This window comes from Sinohyriopsis cumingii, chromosome 1, assembly GCF_028554795.1.
Source record: "Sinohyriopsis cumingii isolate HCF-2022 chromosome 1, ASM2855479v2, whole genome shotgun sequence".
Classification (NCBI taxonomy): domain Eukaryota; kingdom Metazoa; phylum Mollusca; class Bivalvia; order Unionida; family Unionidae; genus Sinohyriopsis; species Sinohyriopsis cumingii.
In genome coordinates, this window is record NC_142961.1 from 131,475,271 (window position 1) to 131,498,820 (window position 23,550).

The 23,550-nt window shown below is 38.3% G+C and overlaps 1 protein-coding gene across 4 annotated transcripts in view; it reads left to right on the forward strand.

The window, feature by feature from the left end:
* The window catches only part of LOC149807873 (choline transporter-like protein 1), a 62,268-nt gene that overhangs the window by 25,345 nt on the left and 13,373 nt on the right, over nt 1-23,550 (forward strand). For 2 of the 4 annotated variants that reach the window (XM_089971440.1, XM_089971455.1), the window contains 7 exons: nt 882-988; nt 3,756-3,809; nt 6,563-6,649; nt 7,006-7,121; nt 7,573-7,739; nt 8,167-8,259; nt 16,522-16,614. In XM_089971440.1, coding sequence (XP_089827566.1) covers nt 882-988; nt 3,756-3,809; nt 6,563-6,649; nt 7,006-7,121; nt 7,573-7,739; nt 8,167-8,259; nt 16,522-16,614 — 717 coding nt within the window. The remainder of the gene's footprint in view (nt 1-881; nt 989-3,755; nt 3,810-6,562; nt 6,650-7,005; nt 7,122-7,572; nt 7,740-8,166; nt 8,260-16,521; nt 16,615-23,550) is intronic. The other 2 variants (XM_089971450.1, XM_089971445.1) reach the window with 2 other exon arrangements.

The following is a 23,550-nucleotide window of genomic DNA, read 5'->3' on the forward strand; positions in this document are numbered from 1 at the left end:
ATCTCATATCTTCTAACAAATCTACTGCATGAAATCGGCAGGATAGTCGCTGAGGCTTGATGATCAAATCATATTATTTAAAACTGTTTAGGGGCAGTTTAGTATATTTAGTTCACAGGACTTTAGAAAGACACACACACACACACACACACACACACACACATTTTTGTATATAAACATGCCCGTCTTGACAAATATAAATGGCCGATATTTTGGTATGTGGGGATGGAATATAAATATTCGTCAAATTTATCGAAACCGTTTACAATAATTTTACAAATCATACATTGCCTAAAAGAATGAAAGGTACTCATTCGTTCGCGATGGTAACGCGGTTGTAAGGACGGTAGTTGTGCAATACATAACAAACTATTTTGAATCCAACCTCACAGAAGCCAGAACGAACGTCAAGGTCGCATATCTTTATGTTGCAGAATAGTCTCCATTTGATGTTTACATACGACTAAGGAAACAACAACAGATAAAAACAAATATAAAAACTTTTTCATTTTACTTCCAGCAATAAATTTAAACATTTAGAATTCAAACACTAAGGGTGCAATGGACTATTTTCTGTTTTTCTCATGTATTGACATTTTCATACTTCATTGGTATAATGCCAAAGTCACGTGTTTAGCTTTAGGGGGAAATCATGATATATAAAAAATACAAAATATTCTGTCCCTTGGTCAGATTCACTATAATCGCTGTCATTATTACTTTATAAGTCGTTGGGCGTAGGTGGTATTTATATTTCTTAGTGGTTGCAGTAGATATGCTAAATAGTATTCTTACTCTCAGTCTCTGTCTGTCTGTCTGTCTGTCTCTTTCACACATTTTGCTGACCAGGCTATCATCGATCTCTGTATCTCCGTATGCAGGGCTTGAGATGGTATCACATCCTTGGATTCATTTGGTTCATTCAGTTTACTATTGCCTGTCACAAAATTACGGTGGCTGGCGCTGTGGGAAGCTGGTATTTCACAAGGTACGTAGTTTTGTTTTAACGATATGGCTTGACTTGGAATGTTGACCTCGATACCATTTTTTAAAGACCTGATTTACACACAATCTTACTGTGTTCAAAATCAAAATGTAGGAATAAAATAAAGCTGTTCGATTCGTTTCGCGTGTTCATAACTGTACACGATATAGTTGCAAGAAAAAGTTTGTCTTCGCTTCAAATGGTTCTATTTCGTAAACTTTTGGAAAAAGGAGAACGCATGTCTTTTACGACAAATACTTGAAACTTGTCCGTTTTGAGCAATACTTGAAACATGTCCATTTTTGAGAAATACTTGAAACATATCCGTTTTGAGAAATTCTTGAAACATGTTCACTTTGACAAATACTGAAAACATGTCCGTCTTCACAAATACTTGAAATACGCCTTTTATTTAGAAATATTTGAAACATGTCCATGTTGATAAGTACTTGAAACATGTCCATGTTGATAAGTACTTGAAACATGTCCATGTTGATAAGTACTTGAAACATGTTTGTTTTGACATATACTTGAAACATGTCCGTTCTGATAAAGACTTGAAACATGTTCGTTTTGACAAATACTTGAAACATTTCCGTTTTGACAAATACTTGAAACACGCCCTTTTTGACAAATACTTGAAACACGCCCTTTTTGACAAATGCTTGAAACACGCCTCTGTTTGACAAATGCTTGAAACACGCCCTTTTTGACAAATGCTTGAAACACGCCCTTTTTGACAAATACTTGAAACATGTCCATTTTTCAAAAATACTTGAAACATGTCCGTTTTGATAAATACTTGAAAATAACTTTATTTGGAATAAGCCTTTGACCAATGTTGATAAAAAAATTTTTTTTATCAATAATGTATTATAGTATAAAAAAGTAAAATAGTGTCAATTATGTTATTTAGAAGAACCAAGTACTCAGTGCTACTTTGATATATTTCTAAATGCTGTTATAATTTATTCAGAAAATGTGCCATTTCTTGTTGCATTAACATTGTCATCATTTCTGACACTGTTTTTGCATGAGTCCACAAAATGTTCAGCATTGTTGGCATTGTATTCATGGATTTAGCAAGTAACATTGCACACAAAGTAGCAAAAAGTTGCAAGAATGGCTTCTGCTTTTGAAAAGAAATGCCTGCGCAATCCAAAATCCAAGCAAAGTGTTCATTTTTTGTTAGTCAAAGCATTGAAACATTGTAATAATGATGATGATGATGATGTGTGTGATATGATTTGGATTTTTAACGTAGCTTTAACAATTTTTCAGTCATATTGCTACGATGTCTGCAATGTGGCAGTTTATAGTGATGTCTAGCACTGGGACATCATGTCGCAGACATGTAGCATGATGTCCCACCCAGTCACATTATCCTGACACCAGTCCGACCAGTCCTAACACTAACCTCTTAATGCTGATCGCCAAGCGAGGCAGCTGTTAGTACCATTTTTGTAAGTCTTTTTATATGACTCGGCCGGGGGATGATGATGATAATGATAAATTTATAGAGGGTGACTCAGTGAGTCATGGAAAAATTTCTTTTGAGGCCGTCTTGAGAAAAGTATAGCAATTTGCATCATTGAAAAGATAATATAATAACTGTTTATTTTGATATGTGTTTAGTATATAGATACTAAATTCTATCATAATATAGTAATACATACATACGCATGATATATCTTTAAAATACAGTAATATTTCTTTAGATTATCTTCTAGTAGAAGCTTGTTCCACAGAACTGTTTTTGGGTATTGGAAGTTCTTTTTCTTCATTCTTCTATTCTCTTTGTTTTTGGTGGATGTAGGTTTCAATGTCACGTCGATATCAGCTGGTATTGCGTTGAACAGCTCCATGTAGACATGTATATGCAAAAACTACCTTGTGAAAATCAATTATTTCGTAACATGTAAACCATTTTAGTTCCATAAACAATGCTTTTGATGAATAATCAATTGATACATCTAAAATAATGCGTGCTGCCTGTTGCTTAAGTTTATAAATCTTGTTAATCTGAGATTTGGCACAGTCTGCCATGAAGTTGAACAAATTTCCTCTGTTGGAAGAATATAAGAATTGTAGTAGAGAATGCGAGTTCCTGTTGGTAAATAGTTCAGCATCAAATGATGCAGGATGGTTATTGTTGGCCGACTTTTCTTATTGACGTCATGAAACCGCGCCCACCATGTACATTTCCAGTTGATCACCGTGCTTGTGCTCAGAGAAACTTATTATGTCATGCCCGTTTGTATTTTGTCTTTGATTTGTCTCCTTGTTATCTCATTTAATTAAAGCGAAATATTCTGAAGTTTTTAATTGTATTAAAATGAAGGGTTAATATAAAAAGCATCTAAAAACTAATTCCGTAACAAGTATTTAGTGTTTCACTCTTTTCATTTCAAGTAATGAGAATTTCAAGTAACCTTTTTTCCGCTGAACTATATCATCTTATACAGTTTCTAAAAAATAAGGAAGCGTTACAAAAGGACATTGATTGTATACGGTGATAAATTAAAATCCTAGATATCTGGTTTAATATAAACGTAATAGAAAGGTGTGATTGCGGTTTCCACGAGAACAAGCAAAATCAATATCTGTTTCGTTACATGTTAGTATTTGATTTATTGATGTATCTGTACTTTTAATGTCGGCAATTATGTATAACATACGACACTGTCGACCTTATACGCAGACAGCATATGAATAAAACGTTTCACTTTGTTTCGCTTAAAAATGTAAACCGACTGATTTAATTTGACAGAGACAAATCAAAGCTCTCCTTGCCAATGCTTCAGTCAATTAAGCGCCTCATCAGGTAAATTTTGATTTTATCAGTATGCATTACTATCTATCTATCTATCTGTATATCTGTCTGTCTGTCTGTCTATCTATCTATCTGTCTATCTATATGTCTGTATATCTGTCTGTCCGTCTATCTATCTGTCTGTATATCTGTCTGTCTGTCTATCTATCTATCTGTCTGTCTGTATGTCTATCTGTCTGTCTGTCTATCTATCTATATGTCTGTATATCTGTCTGTCTGCCTATCTATCTATCTGTATATGTCTGTATATATATATATATATATATATATATATATATATATATATATATATAGAGAGAGAGAGAGAGAGAGAGAGAGAGAGAGAGATCTCAATAGTTACTGTCTTATCATTGAATACTAAGTCCCTGGGGTTTGAACGGACCCTTGAGTCATTTAAGTTGCACACACATTCATGCCGAATAAGTGTATCTTATTTTAATAGGGTGGGGATCTGAGTGGTCCCTTTGCAATGACGCAGTGGTTAAGATCCTGGGTGTGGTGAAGGACGCAGCGAAATCACACAGGGTCTCAGTTTGACATACATTGATAAATAGGTTATTGATCACATATGACTATTTGCTGGCATGTGACACCTATAACTCAGAACGTATTTGAAATGTATGTAAAAATAATGCCTATTCCAAAGCCCCATCACTAGAGGCGCGATCAAAATTTCCAAAGTGTTGGCAGAATTTCAAAGACATTACGCTCTTACATACGTACGCACTGTATCAAATTACACACTTACCTACGTAAAGAACTAATCAAATTACACACTTACCTACGTATGGAATGTATCATATTAGACACTTACCTACATATGGAATGTATCATATTAGACACTTACCTACATATGAAATGTATCATATTAGACACTTGCTTAATTAAAAACTGTATCAAATATTCCCGCGCTTCTCTTAAGGTGTGGGTATAAAATTCACATATTTTTAAAATTTATGTACACTCGGGAATATCTCAGACAAGACACTTTAAGAAATATTGATACACTAAATGTTCTCTTGTAAATTGTTGGATATTTTACTCTGCCATTAAATTATCTACGACGAGCGCGATGTATATAAATGACCGTTACGAAATATCCGATCGTCTCTTTTACTCTGTAATCGCATAATCTATAAAATGGAAAGAATATGATAAACATCTCTTTCAGTCAATTCGTATCTTGCACGCTCGACTTTAAAATCAACAGTATACAACTTGAACTTTTTAACAAGAAGTATGTAACTTGAACTATTTAAACAAGAGGTATATGTGTGTGTGATTAGGATTTTTAACGTAGCTTTAAAAAAAATTCAGTTATATCGCTACGATGTCACATTATCCTGACACCAGGCTGACCAGTCATAACAAAAACCTCTTAATGCTGAGCGCCAAGCCAGGCAGCTGTTAGTACCATTTTTATAAGTTTTTGGTATGACTCGGCTGGGGTTCAAACCAACGGCCTCCCGCTTCCGAGTCGGACGCTCTAACAACTAGGCTACCGGAGCGGTCCAAGAATTATATAACTTGAACAATTTAAACAAGAAGTATGTAACCTGAACTATTTAAACAAGAAGTATGTAACTTGAACTATTTAAACAAAAAGTATGTAACTTGAACTATTTAAACAAGAAATATATAACGTGAACTATTTAAACAAGAAGTATATAACGTGAACTATCTAAGCAAGAAATATGTAACTTAAACTCGTTAAACAAGAAGTATGTAACTTGAACTATTTAAACAAGAAGTATATAACTTGAACTATTTAAACAAGAAGTATGTAACTTGAGCTATTTAAACAAGAAGTATGTAACTTGAACCATTTCAACAATAAGTATATAGCTTGAACTATTTAAACACAACGTATGTAACTCGAACTATTTAAATAAGACTTATTTAACTTGAAATATTTAAACAAGAAGTATATAAATTGAACTCATTAATCAAGAAGTCTGTGACTAGAACGATTCAAACAAGAAGTATGTAACTTGAACTATTTAAATAAGACGTATATAACTTGAACTATTTAAACAAGAAGTGTGTAACTTGAGCTACGTAAAGAAGTATAGAACTTGAACTATTTAAGCTAGAGGTATGTATCTTGAATTATTTAAACAAGCAGTATATAACTTGAATTATTTAAACAAGAAATATTTGACACGAACTATTTAAACAAGAAGTATGTAACTTGAACTATTTAACCAAGTATGAAACTTGAACTATTTAAACAAGAAGTATGTAACTTGAAGTATTTTAACAAGAAGTATATAACTTGAACTATTTAGACAAGAAGAAACAGATGTCAGATAGAGATCAATCGTTTAACTTTTACAGTATTCCAAAATAGAATAGAAATAAAGTTTGATTAAAATGGTGAGTCAAAGAAACCGTAAAACAAGATGTTTCTGAGTATTTTAAAAAAATTTTTTAGGACCATGTGTATCAGGTAATTGATTATGGCTAAATGTGGATCAACTTGTATCTGTCATATTTGTATCTTTCCAGTGTGTATCATTCTTTTGCGTTCAATTCTGGTATCCCAATCGATTTCTAAAACGCAAAATCAAGCTGTGAAAATCAAAAGGGACAAAAACTCATTACACAATACGCATTCGGATCTTTGCTGTTTAACTTTGTTATAGTCATTTCACATATCATTTAAATTCCAGACGCATTCTCATATCATTTAAGCTTAGCCGCATTCGGATCTTTGCTGGTCACCTTTGTTACGTTCATTTCAGATATCATCTAGGGTCAGCCGCATTCGGATCTTTGTTGGTCACCTGTGTTATATTCATTCGGCTTGTGTTGCAGTTAGTGGAAAGAAGGTACGATATATCATGCGTATTGTAAACAAACTTGTCAGGTTGATGATAACCCACACTATGTCAAGATCTGCCATTCTCTTTCTGTTGACATTGGAAAGTAACAATAAATAACGTACTTTTGCTAGATAAAAATTTCATAGAAAAGATGAAAATGGTTGACATTTTTGCTTTGTTCATAATAGTATTATAATATCAAAAATATAAATATATTACGAAGTATGTACTCAAATATAGTATGCCATTTAAAGAAAACGTATGTATGTATGTATGTATGTATGTATGTATGTATGTATGTATGTATGTGTGCATTTGTTTTGAAAGTGAAACTTTGTTTTATGTTTTCTTTTTTCCTTAAGATTGAAGGGACGAACACACTCAGTTGCATCTTTCCTACTGAAGTGCTTTTCTTGTTGTCTGTGGTGTTTTGAAAAATTCCTCAAGTTTATCAACACCAATGCTTATATTGAAATTGGTGAGTCTCATGACTTTAAGTTCTTTGAGAATATCATAATACCTTCATGCATATATAGGTACATAAATGCATATACCTACACATACCTACCTACATCATACGACTGCTGAAAAGCGATCGCACAAGATGAACTTTACTGCAGAAATTCATCTCTCGGAAAGATAAAGTTCTTTCAATGAACGTTACAGAGATTATGACTTGGTTTGGAAAACCAGAAAACTTGATAGGCTGTTTTATGTTACGTTGTAGCTCCTGTTGTTTTTATCAATATTTTAGAAATGCTGAACAAAACTGCAGTAATCAATAGAATATATTTTTGTTTTCTAGTCGTTCTTTCTGGACTTATATAATTCGTTGCTAAATATGTACTTACGATTGTGAACAGATCTCTCGGCTCACAAATGTGTGAACGACCTGATTTACCTCCCAGCATTACCCTTTCTAATTACAGCCTTATTTGGCCAGAACTTCTGCAAATCCGCCAAGGCAGCTTTTTTAGTTTTAGTAAATAATGCCCTCCGTCTTACCACTATCAACTATGCAGGGGACTTCGTGCTATTTCTTGGAAAAATTGCTACCGTTGCCGTTGTAGGAATTATAGGAATGGAGATTATAGCGGTAAATAACCCATACATTAATCATTGTTAGAAATCTATCATTTTAAATTCCTACCCGCCTTATTTTTGTACTTTCTCTGTTTTCTTCTTTTCTCTCGATTCACGTTTTTTCTTGTTGATAATTACCTACACAGCCATATATGTTTGTCAACTTGTTATACACCAGTCTCGTTCATATTTAGTTTCTAAGTTATTAAATTGATTAGTAAGGATCAAATAGGTTTTAACTCTTCTATATGACTGGTTATCTTATGGAAAATGCTATCCGTTTTATTAAGTGACTATTTTTTTTATTACACACTGAAATTTTCCCTTTGAAATGCCACTATCAATATGTATGAATGTGTATGTATATGGGTTAATCTTGATGAATTAACTTTAATTACTTTAATCTGATGCTATTTTTTTTCATGTTTCTTTAACAACAGAAAAAAGCAGATGTATATTATCCATGGGTGCCGACCACGTTAGCATGTATCTTTGCGTATTTTATCTCAAGTTGTTTTCTTTCTGTTTACGAGGTGAGTCGAAATATAGAATGAGAAAAGCAACCACTAACTTTCAGAGTAAAAGAAAAGGCGGTCATTGACCTGAATATTAGAAGAAAAAACAGTCATTAACTTGGAGATTAAAAGAAAAGGCAATCATTAACTTTGAGATTAGAAAAAAGCAATCATTAACTTGAAAATTAGAAGAAAAGCCAATAATTAACTGGGAGATTAGAAGACTTGGGCATTTGGAGAAAAGGCAGTCATTCACTTGGTGACTAGAAGAAAAGGCAATCATTAACCTGGAGATTAAAACTAAAAGCAATCATTAATTTTGAGATTAGAAATAATGGCAATCATTAACATAGAGATTATAAGAAAAGGCAGTCATTAACTTGGAGATTAGAAGAAAAGACAATCGTTAACTTGGAGATTAGAAGAAAAGGCAATAATTATTTTGGAGACTAGAAAAAGAGGCAATAATTAATCTGGAAATTAGAAATAAAGGCATTCATTAACTTGGAGATTATGAGATTATACTTAAACCTTAGTATAAATGGTACTGATGAAAACATTAAATCATAACAGTACACCCATTATCCAATCAGGCACTTCAATTTTCAACATGTCACCTCTATTTTGGCGTATCACGTAACGTTATTTTGGCGTATCACGTAACGTTACTGTGTATTACCATTATAACTTTATGTCATCAAAGTCACATATCCCACTCATTTGGAACAGAATCGTCTCTTTCCGATGAGTGTTGACTAACTTCGAATCTCAAGAGATCCGGTGTTGACTGTAGTGATACTTTCCAAATAGATAAGTTTTTGACGGTCGTAAATCTGGTTCGATGTGCGAGGAACATATTTTTATAAATTGATTGGTGTTGAATAGTAGTATTTGATGATGTTTCAACGATGAATGAAATGCCCGAACATTAAATTTTGTGTGTTGTTCAGTATTCTTTCAGCATTTTAATGAAATAATTGAAGAAATAATTCGGTGTCGTTAGTTTTAAGCCATTGTATAAGAGATGATACTTGGTTGAGTTAATTTCACTAAAATGAAGTGATTATAGGGTGAAACAATCGTATTTGGTATTAAACGATGTGTAAATTGTACCTAAGCACTCACAAAGTAAATAAACTCCGAATGTCTTTATGTGAACGTCGTGGGTGATTAGATAAATGTGCACTTATATAAATACTCAGCTATGATCATATAATCCTCGTATTTCCAATTTTCCTCCTTACATTGTTTGAACCTTTATTGGAGATTTTATCTGTTCTTGCAAATTTTTATCTGAAGTCACGAGGTGGTGGGTGCTTGTTGTAGTTATTATGGCATAAAGAGTTGGCATAAATATTATAGTGGGGCTGTTTAGGGTCAATGGAAAACCTAGTGAAACAGGTCGTGGGCACGATTAGGGTCAACACTTTTTAAATAACTCTGGGCACGTTTATGGTCAATAATAAAATAAATTACGGACATTACAGACCCCCCCACCCCCTTGGGCACGTTTATGGTCAAGATTATTTTTAGCACAGCATGGGCACGTTAAGCGTCAAGGGAAATTGAACATGGGGAATATTGGGTTTGTATAGCGACAAGGGAAAGTTGGGTTGTTGTATAGGGTAGTGGGTGAAGGGTAAGTTCAACTAGTTCATCGGGTAGCGGATGGCGAGTAAGTTCAGTTAGTTTATATACTATACCAATAAAACGGCGCTTGGCGGGGCGAGAAATAAAACTTTTTTTTATAGACAGTGACAAAGACATACGACACAAACATAGAATGATGAACACCAATCTATCACACAAACAACTATACAACCAACTAAAAACATTTTAGGCAAGAAAGCAAATCTTTCTGAGGCATATGAGTGGCCCTGAAAAAGGCCTTTAGGTTTATTCTTCTAATTTCTTCTATTCTTCCACCAGCTTCTTATTTTCTGCCCTACACTCTTTGTCTTCTTCCTTTTATTTTTTACCTCCTCATTTTCTCCTTTTCTTCCTCTTTCTTCCTCTTTTCATTTTCTTCTTTCTTTTCTAATTTTTCATTACATTCTTTCATCTTCTTTTTCTCCTCTTCATCCTCCTTCTCCTCCTTTCCCTTTTAAGTAGATCTCTTATCATTTTCTTTGACTTAAGTTGTTTATTTCCATCTTCACTCGATGGGGGTTATAAGAATAGAAATCTTCATCCACTTTAACCAACATTTCCTCTATCATCCCCAAATTGTCGAGGATGTCTTGCAATTTCTTCATCTTGTCAAGGCGGTTGGAAGCCATCTTCTTTCAGTATTTCATGTAGAACGGCGCGAATGACGGACATTTGACTTCATATTTGTCAAGCACGGACGTGAAGGAAAATATCCCTTACACTCACTTCACATATTATCTACTGTCAACACAAACGTACGTAAATCATACAAACCCCAAAATATATTATCCACACACGGGAAGAAGAAAAACTATTATATACTATCCACAAACCCCAAAATCTACTATCCGCATAGGGGAAGAAGAAAAAACTATTATGTACTATCCACAAACACCAAAATATATTATCCACACATGGGAAAAAGAACAATTATTATATACTATCCATAAATCCCAAAATCTCCTATCCATGCAGGGGAAGAGGGAAAAAACCCAATCATAAATATACTATCACACAGGCACAGACACAAACAAAGACACACACACACTTACACACACACACAACACCACGGGAAGAAAAAAAATGCAATATCTACCATCCACACAAACGTACACTAATCCATACAAACCCAAAATATACTATCCGCACAACATACGCTAACTCCTACAAACACACACTCTACTATCCACACAGTAGGGAAGGGAAAACACTACACACTATACTATCACACAAACGTACGCTAATTCTATCAAACAAAATATCTACCATCCACACAAACGTACGCGCACTCATACCAACACACACAGACACACACACACAGACACACATACGCACACACACACACACACACATATATATATATATATTAGGAAAGGAGTGAGTGTTTATAATCACACTACTCCACACTCACGGAAGTTGGCAACATGGATAGCCTTTTTTCTAGACTATTGGGGTAGCCCTGAGAAGGGCTGTTGTTTTGAACTTCAGATGCACGTGGTTAATGGTGACATCTCCCAGGCTTGGCACCACATACACAACGACGGCTCTAGTCATTGTCCCAATTGACTGTAGCTGCTGAGAGTGCGGAGGCAGCATGATTGGTCTCATCATCCCAAGCTTCAGTTTGCGGGACCCTGAAGAATTCCCTCCTTATCCTATTCTCCAGCCGTGGATGCTGCCTCCTTACCTCCTGTGAACGCTGAGGCTCCCGCTTTTGCCTCTCCAATTCTTGGTCCCAATTCTCTACATGTTGGACCATGGATCTCTGTGATGGTAGTGGCTGTGGTGCTTATATCTGTGGAGGTGTCCTCACCTCAGGCTTGACTTCACACAGAGGCCTTAGCATGAGGTGAGACAGGATTCGTTCTTCCTTCTCTTTCTCCTTTTTCCTCTCCTCCTCCTCTTCAGTTCTTGCACTTTCTGCAATCGCCTCCATGGTCTGCTCGTCCAGGACGTGCCTGGCATACACCAGGTCCATCAGTAGTTCCAGAAGCTTGGTGAGTTTGCTCATCTTCTTTCAGTTGATGAATCAACTATGGTTAGCCAGACTGACGAACGCTTTCGCCTTATATGCGTGAAACGCGGAAATGAAGGAAAACATCCGCCCCCACCAAAATTCACAAGCTTCATATGATCACCCCAAACAACATGGAACGCGCCGACCTAAAATAAACACTCACTCACTTTTTACTTACAGACGCAATTTACAAACACAAACACATACAAACCATGTTATGATAAGCCACGGGAACGAAGTGCTTAGAGTCACACTTCTATTTATTTTGGACATAAAACAAAGAAACGAAGTGCTTATAGACACACGTCTATTGATTTTAACTTACTAATATACATTTGGCAATTGAACTAGTATCTCTTTTCTAGAGTATTGGGGGTAGCCCTGAAAAAGGCTGTTTTTTGTCGACGGGGAGTTACGGCAATTTTTTATCGTCTAAGATTACGTTCCCGTCTGGCGGCAGGGTTTCCCCACAGGAAATTATTTAGTTTGGCCCTATTGTCGAATGTTCTCCCAGTCTGTCTCTTTTTCATTCTGTCGTGTCGTTCTTGTCGGCATACGTTCGTCTCACCAAGATGGCACGGGCTACACACATCTTGTCTTGATGATTGTTAATTTGAACGAGGCTTGTTTTGATATTTGAAGTTCGTCCACCAATAACACAATTTTGCGTCCTGTCCCTCGGGGAAGAGACACGTGGGTCATTCAAAGTGTTGCTTTTCCATTAGTGATGTGAAACTTGTCGTTGGATTGTTGCACGTGTGGAATCTTCTCGATGACTTTGGAAGATGTTAATTCTGCTGCGATGTTAAACTCGATCCAAACGGGGGACTTCAAACTGTCGTGATGAATGGAAAGTTTCAAGCGGTTGTCTTCTTTGGCTTCACATTGCAGTTTCAGTGAGATTAACAAAGAATCCCACGCCTCGGTGATGAACCCCTCTGCTTTCTCCACCAGTACGTTGGACTTGAAATCTTTAAACTTCACCCAGTACGTGTAAGCCGTAGTTCTAAATTTTTATAGAGGAACGCTTTTCCGTCTCACGAAAGTGGTAGTACTTTTGAGGAGTTAGTGGTGGCCTTTGGTTAGGTGTAGACTCTCTGGGTCTGGATTCTGGCTCACTCATGTCATCTTTAAAATCGCTGGCATGAATTTGAGCTAAGACTTCAGCTACTGTGCGAGGTGATAACTGATGTGTTTGCCTCTTACTGTCTTCTCCTTTCTCCACGAAATGATGCGATCGTTTCATCTTGACTGCAAAATGTCAAAAGATTACATTTTAAACGCCATGGGTCCCTATATCGATGTCAAAACAGCGTCTTCCCTATATAAATGGTCTTTCCTTCCAGTATTCATTTCACTCTTATATCGGCCAGAACGATGGATTGCGAGGTGTCATACGAAAGTTTTCTTCAGACAAGCCGACGAACTGCCCACCCTCCTTTCGAGATGAAAGTCAGATGCTTGCTATATCTGTAAGAAGAAAGGGCATTGGGTTACAGTGTCCAGACCGTCAAAAAGATAAGACAGGTGTCAGAAGAGACAAAGGGTAATATACCTATTATCATTTTCATGAGAGAGGTCATTGGTCTTCAGAATGCCCTAAAAACAACAGGAACAATAGGACGAGAGGGGTTCAAAATAGGAAGAAGGGGTACCCTCCCAAAAGAAAGAACCCAGGCACGTCCAGAAAGAGAAAAAAAGAGAAGAAAAGAAAACGAGGAGAAAGTGAGGAAGAAGAGGAGGAAAACCCCGTGAAAGTGAAGAAATTAAAATTAAAGAAAACAACAGAGGGAGTGAAAAAAAAGATACAGAAGAAGTCAATGAACTTTTTAAAGTGTTGTGTTGTGAACTGAATTGTAAAATTGGTAACAGAATACGTAAGCGTCTCTTGGTTTTGAATTTTTTTTTATCAGAATAAGAACCTGCATTCACGCACTCACTCACACACACGTACATCAAGGGTCAAAAAAGGGATTTTGAGTTTTAATTGATTTTGGCAAAATAATACCATTTCTTTTTTAGAGAAGTGTGTGGCCCTGAAAAGGACTGTTGGATGTTTTTTAATTTTTTATTTTTTTAATTTTAAAAACTCAGAAACGGGACGTAATCAGCTTTAACTGTCCGAAGTCTTTTCCACGGCCAAGGCCTACTTCTGGACTTGCTCCAGTCAATGATTTGATAGAAATCACTAGGGGTGGTATCGCAGGCGTAGTAACAGGGTTGGGTTGTTTGGCTCGGGAAGGTCTTTTTCTCTTGGGTCGTATTAAAGAAGTCTGATACATTTGTTACAGACTCCTTGACTCTGCCAAAATGTCTAAGAGAACCGTCACTGTTTGACTTTCACTGTCTGCCCTCTCTCTTAGACCTTGTTTCTTCTCTGCTGATTCTTCTTCCTGTCGATTCCTTATTCTTGTCTCTTCTTCTTGCTGTTGACGTTGTTGTTGAAGGAGAAAAGCGTGTTCTGTTTCTTTCTGCTGCTGTAAATATTTCGACAATTCTTCTTTCTGTCTCAGTTTAAAATCCTCGACGTTTGGTAAAGAAGGAGAGAGTGGCAAAGGTACTGGTACCGAAACAAATTCTTGTGAAAAAGAGGGAAAATCGACTAAATCCCAATTAAAATCGGTCTCTTCTGGAATTTAGACTCTGTTGACCTTGGTAGCCGCTGATATATACTCGATTCTCGTCTCTACGGCCGGTGCACCCAATTGATCGTCTTTTTAGTTTCCATCATGTTTGAAAAATCTGTCGCATTGATTCTCTGCGCACAGATGCTTCCACACCTATATAGGGAATGTGACGTCACAGGCAGCTCTCTTGGGATTGGAAGACAGACTCCACACTGTAACTTAATTTCGTAACGCGTGCTAGGATTGGTGAAAACACTCAATCCGTTTGGTCCGCTTTCCCACTATAAATAACACCGTTCACTTCATTCCCTCCACCTGTTATTGTCACAAGATGTGGACTAACGTTGAATCATCTATCCTCGTATGCTGCTGCTAAGGAGTTACTCATGTATGTCAGATCATTATGGACAATCATCCTGATCAGCGATACGAGAGTTTGGAAAAGAAGAATCTATGTTGAGAGACAAGGCTGTCTGAAGAGAGTCCTCATCTACGGTCCAGAAGTCAGAAGAAATTTGAGGAAAAGAAGAAGACCTATGCGATGCCCTCTATGTTAACGGAATGTTGGGAAAAAAACCCGAGTGCACTTTTCAGGGCCACTCATATGCCTCAAAAAGATTTGCTTTCTTGTATAATTTTTTAAAATCGGTTGTATAGTTGTTTGTGTGATAGATTGAAGTTCACCAATCTATGTATGTGTCGTATATCTATGTCTCTGTCTATAAAGAGGTTATATGTCCCGTCCCGCCAAACCCTGTTTTATTGGCATAGTTTATAAACTAGCTGTACTTACCCGCCATCCGCTACCTGCTGAACTAGCTGAAGTTACCCGCTATCCGCTACCCTATACAACAACCCAATGTTCTTTTGTCGCTATACAGACCCAATATTCCTCATGTTCAATTTTCCTTAACGCTAAACGTGCCTTGGCTTTGCTAAAAAAATCTTGACCCTAAACGTGCCCAAGGGGAGTCTGTAATGTCTGTAACGTATTTTATTATTGACCGTAAACGTGTCCAGGGTTATTTAAAAAGTGTTGACCCTAAACGTGCCAACGACCTTTTTGACAGAGTTTTTCATTGACCTTAAACATCCCCACTATAATACTGGTATAGACGAAGCTTGACTTAAAGGGACTTGAAAATTATTGATAATCCAAAATACTTCCCAGAACTTACCGATGACATTGTCCGTAAAACTTTTCAAAATAAGTATCACGTGACCGTTTATATCCAATAACATTGCAGCAGACTCTGGTATTTCATAACAGTTTGAATGATGACGTAATAAAACAATGAGCTTGAGAGCATTTCAAAAACACTATTTATTTAAGCTGATTTTTATTTGTCTGTAACGGAAAAGTCAAAGGGCACTCCGAGTGATATCTAGCTGCGAAATGATACTTAGCAGCGTCCCTTAATACGATGAAAGAATATTAGACTCGTGTTTATTAGACATGCCAAGTATGAAACTCGTTGAATAATGTAATATGTAATTTGCCCTAAACAGCCAGTGGCAAGTAATATGTGCTAAATAACATGCTGCAAGCAGCTCGTGGCACATAATAAAATGTAATATGTAACGTGCCCCCCGTATTCAGACATATGTAATTTTTAACGGGCCGCAAGCAGCTCGTGGCATATAATGATATGTAACATGTAACTTGTTTCCGTCAACCCGTATATTTTAATAATATGTAATAGACAACTTGCTGTACGCTGTGCACGGCAATAATGATATGCAATATGTAATTGACGGCAAGCAGCACGTGGATAATAATATGTAACAGGCAGCTTGCTGTAAGCAATCGTGGCATATAATAACATGTAATGTACAACTCTCTGCAAGCAGCCATTGGCATATAATAACATGAAATAAATAACTTACTTTAAGCAGCCCGTGGCATATAGTAACGTAACATCCTGTAAACAGCCGAGGCAATAACTTTATTTAACTGACAATTCCCAATTGCGATTTGTTTTACAGATGGTGATTGATACTATTTTCATCTGTTTCTGCGAGGACTGTGCGATGAATGATGGTCTGCAGCATAGGTACTACATGAGCGTTGGTCTTATGGTAAATATTTTGCTAACTTCAGATAATAACCGTTTTATTGAAAGTGGTCATATTTTTGAAAGCTGCAAGGTAAATGTTCAAAGCTGAAAGTCTAGGATGCCAGACCATTTTCTGTCAAACTAAAGGTTTGCCACGCGGTTTTAGAGAAGTTATTCATCTTCTTGTAGTAAAAGTCCTTGCTTGATTTAGGCTCAATAACATTTTTCAGACTTGCAAGACCGTGACGGTTGGGTGTCTTGGAAATTTGTTCAAATTATACAAAGCAAATGTAAGTCTACAGAGGTCACATGATGGACGTTTCATTACCACGGCATGGCCATCCTGTTATGTTCCCTAGCCTCTCATCTGTAATAACCCAAAATCACGTGTCTCGTGAGACTATCAAGAATGAAGCTCGAGGAATTGCTACAAGCACTGCTAATAGCAGACTATGGTTATTGACTATTTTTAGCTTTTAAGTGTGCAAAAATAAATTGCGTATTCCTTGCTTCATTAGGAAATATGAAGAAAATGAAAGTAAAAATAACTCGATGAATTTTACAGGAATCGAAATAGTGCTTGAATGTATTATTTGAATAAGAAGAATAAGTAATATATCGTCTGTCACGAATTTCTTGGAAATATATAGAAAATAGACTACGGGGTGAGTCACACATTTCTTGGAAATGTGTAGAAAATAGACTGAGTGGGGTGAATAACGAATGTATTGGAAATATATCGACATTAGAATGAGAGAGTGGTGGTGGAAACAAGCTACAAACCATCCTTTTTTTCTAGACATGCGCGTTTGTGAATATTACAACTAGAGTCGGGAAATATTACACAATTACAATCTTTTATGGAATTTGCAGACTGTTAGTATTATGCCAACGATGAAAACAAGGCCAATAACAGAAAAAACTACTACCACTGCAAAAACAAAAAGAAAGACAATATCAGCGTTATCTTCATCATCAACAACAACGACGACGACGACTTCGACCGACGACAATGACGACGACGACGATGATGATACTACTACTACTACTACTACTACTACTACTACTAGTAATAATAATAATAATAATAATAAGGTTGATGTAATCATTGGCCTTATAGCCCCGATATCAATTATCTGCCAAACGAACTAGTCATGATAGTAGTGAAGTGGGGCGATATAGCGTCAATGGGAATTAGCATTACAGACCCCTCCCCCCGGGCCTGTATAGCGTCTATGTAAATTTAACATGGGAAAAAATCGTGGGCCTGTATAGCGTCAAGGGAATTTAACATGGGGAAAAAAATACTCTTGGACCTGCTGAGCGTCAAGGGAAATTGAACAGGGTGGGTCTTTTGAGCGTCAAGGGGAAATGGAACATGGGAATAAATCGTGGGCCAGTTTAACGTCGAGGGGAAATGGAACAGGGTCGGGACCCTATTTTAATACGGTCCCGACGTTATGGGTCCATGAAAATGGAACAGGGGAGAGGGATAGAACACACACACACACACACACACACACACACAATAGACAACAGACATTTTTTTCTTAAAAAGGGGTAGGCAATGAAAGTCAAGGTCTTTTCGAGATATAGGAGTGGCCCATAGGAGTGGCCTTTGGTTTTATGTTATTATACCCTTAATATTAACATAAAGGGCATCTGCGAGATCTTCTTCTTCTTCTCAAGCTGCGCCTGACTGCAGGGCCATATACTAGTACTCTCTTTAGGCATCCTTGCCTCTCCACATATATCCTTCTTATCCACAGGCTGGTGTCTGTCCTGTGGACAACTGTCCACTTGGATCGGACATACATCGGTATGTCCGTCCGGAACATCATGGAAGATACAAGAGTTGATGATTGCACGTCGGTCCACATGTTGATAGTGCCGAGAACAGGTGAAGGAATGCAGTGAACTGCGCTTATTTACAGGGAGAGGAAGGATCGAAACGGATTGAGTTCATTGACCAATCCAAACACGCGTTACAAAATTCAGTCAGCCCACCTCGAATCCGAAGAGAGCAGTCTGTGACGTCACATGTTCTATATAGATTCGCTAGCGCCTGTGCGCAGTCAATCCATGCGACAGTTTTTCAACATGACGGAAACTCAGAAAATGATAAATTGGGGTGCACCAGCCGTGGAGACTACCCAAGGGAACCCGGACTTACTTTCAGAAGAGGTGAATTGGGATTTTGTGGATTTTCTTACCTCGCAAGAATTTGTTCCGGAACCTTCGTCACCTTCTCCTTCATTTCAGCACGTGGAGAATTTTAGACAGAGACAGAAAGAAGAATTGGAGAAATTTATGCAACAGCAAAAGGAAGCAGAACAAGCTTTTCTTCTACAGCAACAGCAGCAAGAAGAAGAGGTAAGAAAAAAAACAACAACAAGAAGAAGCAGCAGCAAAGAAACAAGGGTGTCAAAATCAAACGGTCACGGTACTGTTAGACATTTTAGCGGACTTAAGAAGTCTGAAACAAATGTATCAGACTTCCTTATTACGACCGAAGAGAATACGACCTTCCCGAGCTAAACACTCCAATTCTGTGACTAAGCCTACCGTACCACCCTTAGTGATTTCAACCAAATCATCATCATCATCAACAGTACGCAGTCCAGAAGTAGGCCTTGGCCGTGGCAAAGGCTTAAGGCAGTTAAAGTTGATTGTTTAAACTCACCCCTACACCAAAAAAGGCCCTTTTCAGGGCCACTCCTATATCTCGAAAAGAGATAGTCTTTCGATTGCCAACATCCATTCAGACTCAAAAAAGCCCCATTTTACCCCAATAGTACGTGTCTGTGTATGAGTGCGTGAGTGTAGGTTCTTATTTTAAAATCAAAACCCAAAGACACTTACCTTTTATACCTAATTTATGCTTTTATAAATATTTACAATCCAATTCACAATTCACAACATAACACTTTAAAAAGTTCATAGACTTCTTCTGTCTCATTATTCACTCTCTCTGTTTTTTCAATTTCTTCAACGTCACAGTCTTTTCTTCCTCTTCCTCCTCACTTTCTTCCCTTCTTCTTTTCTTCTCCTGTTTCTTTTTCTTCACCTGTCTGCTTTCTTCCTCCTCTTCTTCCTCTCCATCACTCCCCTCTTCTTGCTCCTGTTGCTTCTTAGGGCAATCTGGAGACCAATGTTCTTTTTCTTGACAATGATAACAGGTATCTTGTCTTTTGTCTCTTTTAGCCCCTGTTTTGCTCTTTTGACGGTCTGGACACTCTGAAGACCAATGCCCTTTCTTCTGACAGATATAGCAAGTATCTTGACTTTTATCTCGAAAGGAAGGAGAGTAGTCCCTCGACTGGTCTGAAGAAAATTTTCGGATGACCCCTCGCAAAGCTCTGATGAAATGTTCGATTTGTGTAGTCTCGTCCATCGTTGTGCTCGGTTTGAGAGTGAAATGAATAGTGAAAGGACAAGACACATACCCTTTATATACGTTGGTCTGCCATGACTATAAAGTAGCCCATGGTGTTTAAATTTTAGTTATTTGACGTTTTGCTATCAAGATGAAACGATCCAATTCATTCAAGAAGAAAGAAGAAAATAAGAGGCAGAAACGTGATCTATCACCTCGTATCAGGGCTGAAGTCTTGGCACAAATTCATGCCAGTGATTTTGAAGAGGACATGAGTGAACCAGAATCCAAACAAAGTTCACCACCCTTAGTCAACCCTGAAAAATACTATTCCATTCGAGAGACGGGAAAGCGTCCCTCTAAAAAATTTAGATGCACAGCTTACAAATACACGGTGAAGTTTAAAGATTTCAAGTCCGACATACCGTTAGAGAAAGCAGAAGGGTTCATCACCGAGGTGTGGGATTCTTTGCTCACCTCACTCAAGCGACAATGTCAACCCAAAGAAGACGATCGCTTGAGACTTTCCATACAACACGACGGTTTGAAATCCCCTGTTTGAATCGAGTTTAGCAGACCTGCAGAATTGACCGCTTCCAAAGTCATGGACAAGATTCAACACGTGCAACAATCCAATGACCAGTTTGACATCACCGATGGAAAAGCCACACTGTCCATGACCCACGTCTCTCCTCCTCAAGGGACCGGACAACGCAAAAAGGTGTTATTGGTGAACGACCTTCGCAGCATTAAGCGTAGCCTCGTCCAAATTCACAATTCTCAAGACCAGATGTGTTTAGCCAGGGCCATCATGGTGGGACTAACCTATGCCGACGAAAAGGACACGGCAGAATGGAAAAAAGCCTGGAAAACTATTCAACAATCGGACCGAGCCAAACAACGAAACGAAGCAGAACTCCTGTTACAACAAGCCGGCTTGCCCAAAGACAAACCCTGTGGCATTCCTGAAATGCAAAAATTGCAAGATGTCCTAGGTCCACTCTACACCTTGAAAGTGCACCCTCAAGAAGTGCGCGGGCCTCTGTTGTTTCGAGGGGAAAACTTTAAGGATGGGAAATACATTCACCTCTATCATCACGATGAACAATTCGATACCATTACCAGTATCACCACATTCCTGGGATACAGTTATTACTGTGAGAAATGTGACTATGGCTATAACAATCGAGAGCAACACAAGTATTGCGGATCGAAATGCTCAGGATGTTTGGCCTTTCAGCCCTGTCTGAACGAAGGGCAAGAACGAGTGCATTGTCCTGCTTGTCTGCGCACGTTTGTCAGCCCTGCCTGTTACCAACAACATCTGAAGACGCAAGGTTCACAGAAGAAATGTGCTTGTCAACTCCTGAGATTGTGCCCTACGTGTGGACAAGGTCTATGTACCAATAATGTCAAGGCACACGTATGTCGAGGAAAGAAAAAATGTCACATTTGTCACCACATTGTGGACTTGGAACACCAATGCTACGTGCAAAAATACCAACCCCAACCAGAGAAAGAGGACGGTCACAAGAAGAAAGGCAATTTCATCTTTTTCGATTTCGAATGCATGGAAGAGACCGGCACTCACATTCCTAATTTCTGCGTGGCTCATCAAGCGTGCGAGACGTGCATTCGAGAACCTATTTTCAGTCATTGCCCTCACTGCAGTAAAATTCCTGGAGGACGTGAAAAAATCTTTCGAGGACCGAACACGCTAGCCGATTTCGCTCAATGGGTCTTAGACCCCATCGACAAGACGTGGAGCCAAGAGGACATCGAAAGTTATGGTAATTGTCATCGTCATGCCACGGTGATGGCTCACAATTTCTCCGGATACGATGGACAGTTTCTTCTCAGATACTATACAGAACATGGCACCGAACGTCCTAAAGTCACTTTGAACGGAGCCAAAATTATTTTCATGCAAGTGGGACAAGTGCAGTTTAAAGATTCGATGAGTTACTTGGCCATGCCTTTGAGTCGAATGCTTAAAACGTTTGGAATGACAGAAATGGCTAAAGGGTACTTTCCACACTTTTTCAATACGGAAGCCAATCAACAGGCCGTTCTACCCCATTTGCCTGAGGCTCACTATTACGACCCCGACAACATGCGTACGAGAAGCTTTCTACGCTTGGTACCAGGTCCATGCCTCCGACCCTTTCGACTTTCAGGAAGAAATGTTAAAGTATTGTCGTTCCAACGTGGACATTTTACGGCGATGCTGTGGAAAATTTCGAGAACTGTTCATGGAACACGGAGGACCCCTTTGAAGATCCTTTGAAAGAAGCTTGCACCATTGCCAAAGCGTGTTCCTTAGTGTACCGGCAATGATTCATGCCTGAAAACACCGTGGATGTCATCAGTCCTCAAACGACTAACTATGTCAAACGTCAATACTCTGTCAAAGCCCTACGCTGGTTACATTACTTGTGCGACAAGGAAGACAAATGGATTCAGCATGCCCGCAACGGAGCGGCGAAAAGACCATTGGAACGCATTCGGTCGATGGCTGGGACTTAGAAAACCCCAAGATCGTGTATGAGTTTAACGGTTGCTTATTTCACGGATGCCCCATCTGTTACCCTGATCGCGGCACTAAAAATCAGTTTTTACAACGAACCATGGAAGACTTGTACCAGGCTACTTGGCAGCGACGCCTAAAGTTAGAACAGGAAGGATACCAAGTGGTGGAAATGTGGGAACACGAGTACGATTTTCGTTTGAAAACCGATCCCGAGTTTAAACGCATCGTGGAAAGTTACCAGTTCATGGAACCCCTGAACCAGAGGGATAGTTTGTACGGAGGAAGGACCAGTGCCACCTGTTTGCTATACCAAGCCGACGAAGAGAAAGGAGAAGAAATCAAATACTTGGACGTGTATTCGCTGTATCCCTACGTGTGCAAATATTGTCGCTTTCCTGCAGGGCACCCACAATTGTTAACGGAACACATCGACCCAAAAAACATTCGACAATACGAAGGCTTGATCAAGTGCAAAGTCTTGCCTCCCACCGACTTGTACCATCCCGTCTTACCTCACCATTGCCAAGACAAACTGATGTTTCCTTTGTGCCGTACTTGTGCTGAAACGTGCAACCAAGACCAACCTTGTCAGCACACCCAGGAAGAACGTGCCTTGACGGGAACCTGGGTCAGCGTAGAATTGTTCAAAGCTCTGGACATGGGATGCCAATTGTTAGATGTATACGAAATTTGCCACTTTCCCAAGACACAACAATACCACAAGGGTGACCCCACGCAGAAAGGCATTTTCGCAGACTACGTGGATGCCTTTTTGAAACTAAAGCAAGAAGCCAGTGGCTATACGTCCTGGTGTCACACTCCCGAAGACCAAAAGACATTCAAGGAGAAATACTGGGCACAAGAAGGCATTACTTTAGATCACATCGAGAAAAACGGAGGCAGGCGATCGTTTGCCAAAGTGATGTTAATATGCTTGTGGGGTAAAATGGCACAACGACCGTGTTTACCCAAGACGGAGTATTTGACAGAACCTTCCCGCTACTTTCAGATGATTCACGACAAAACCAAATTTATGAAACACGTGGACGTCG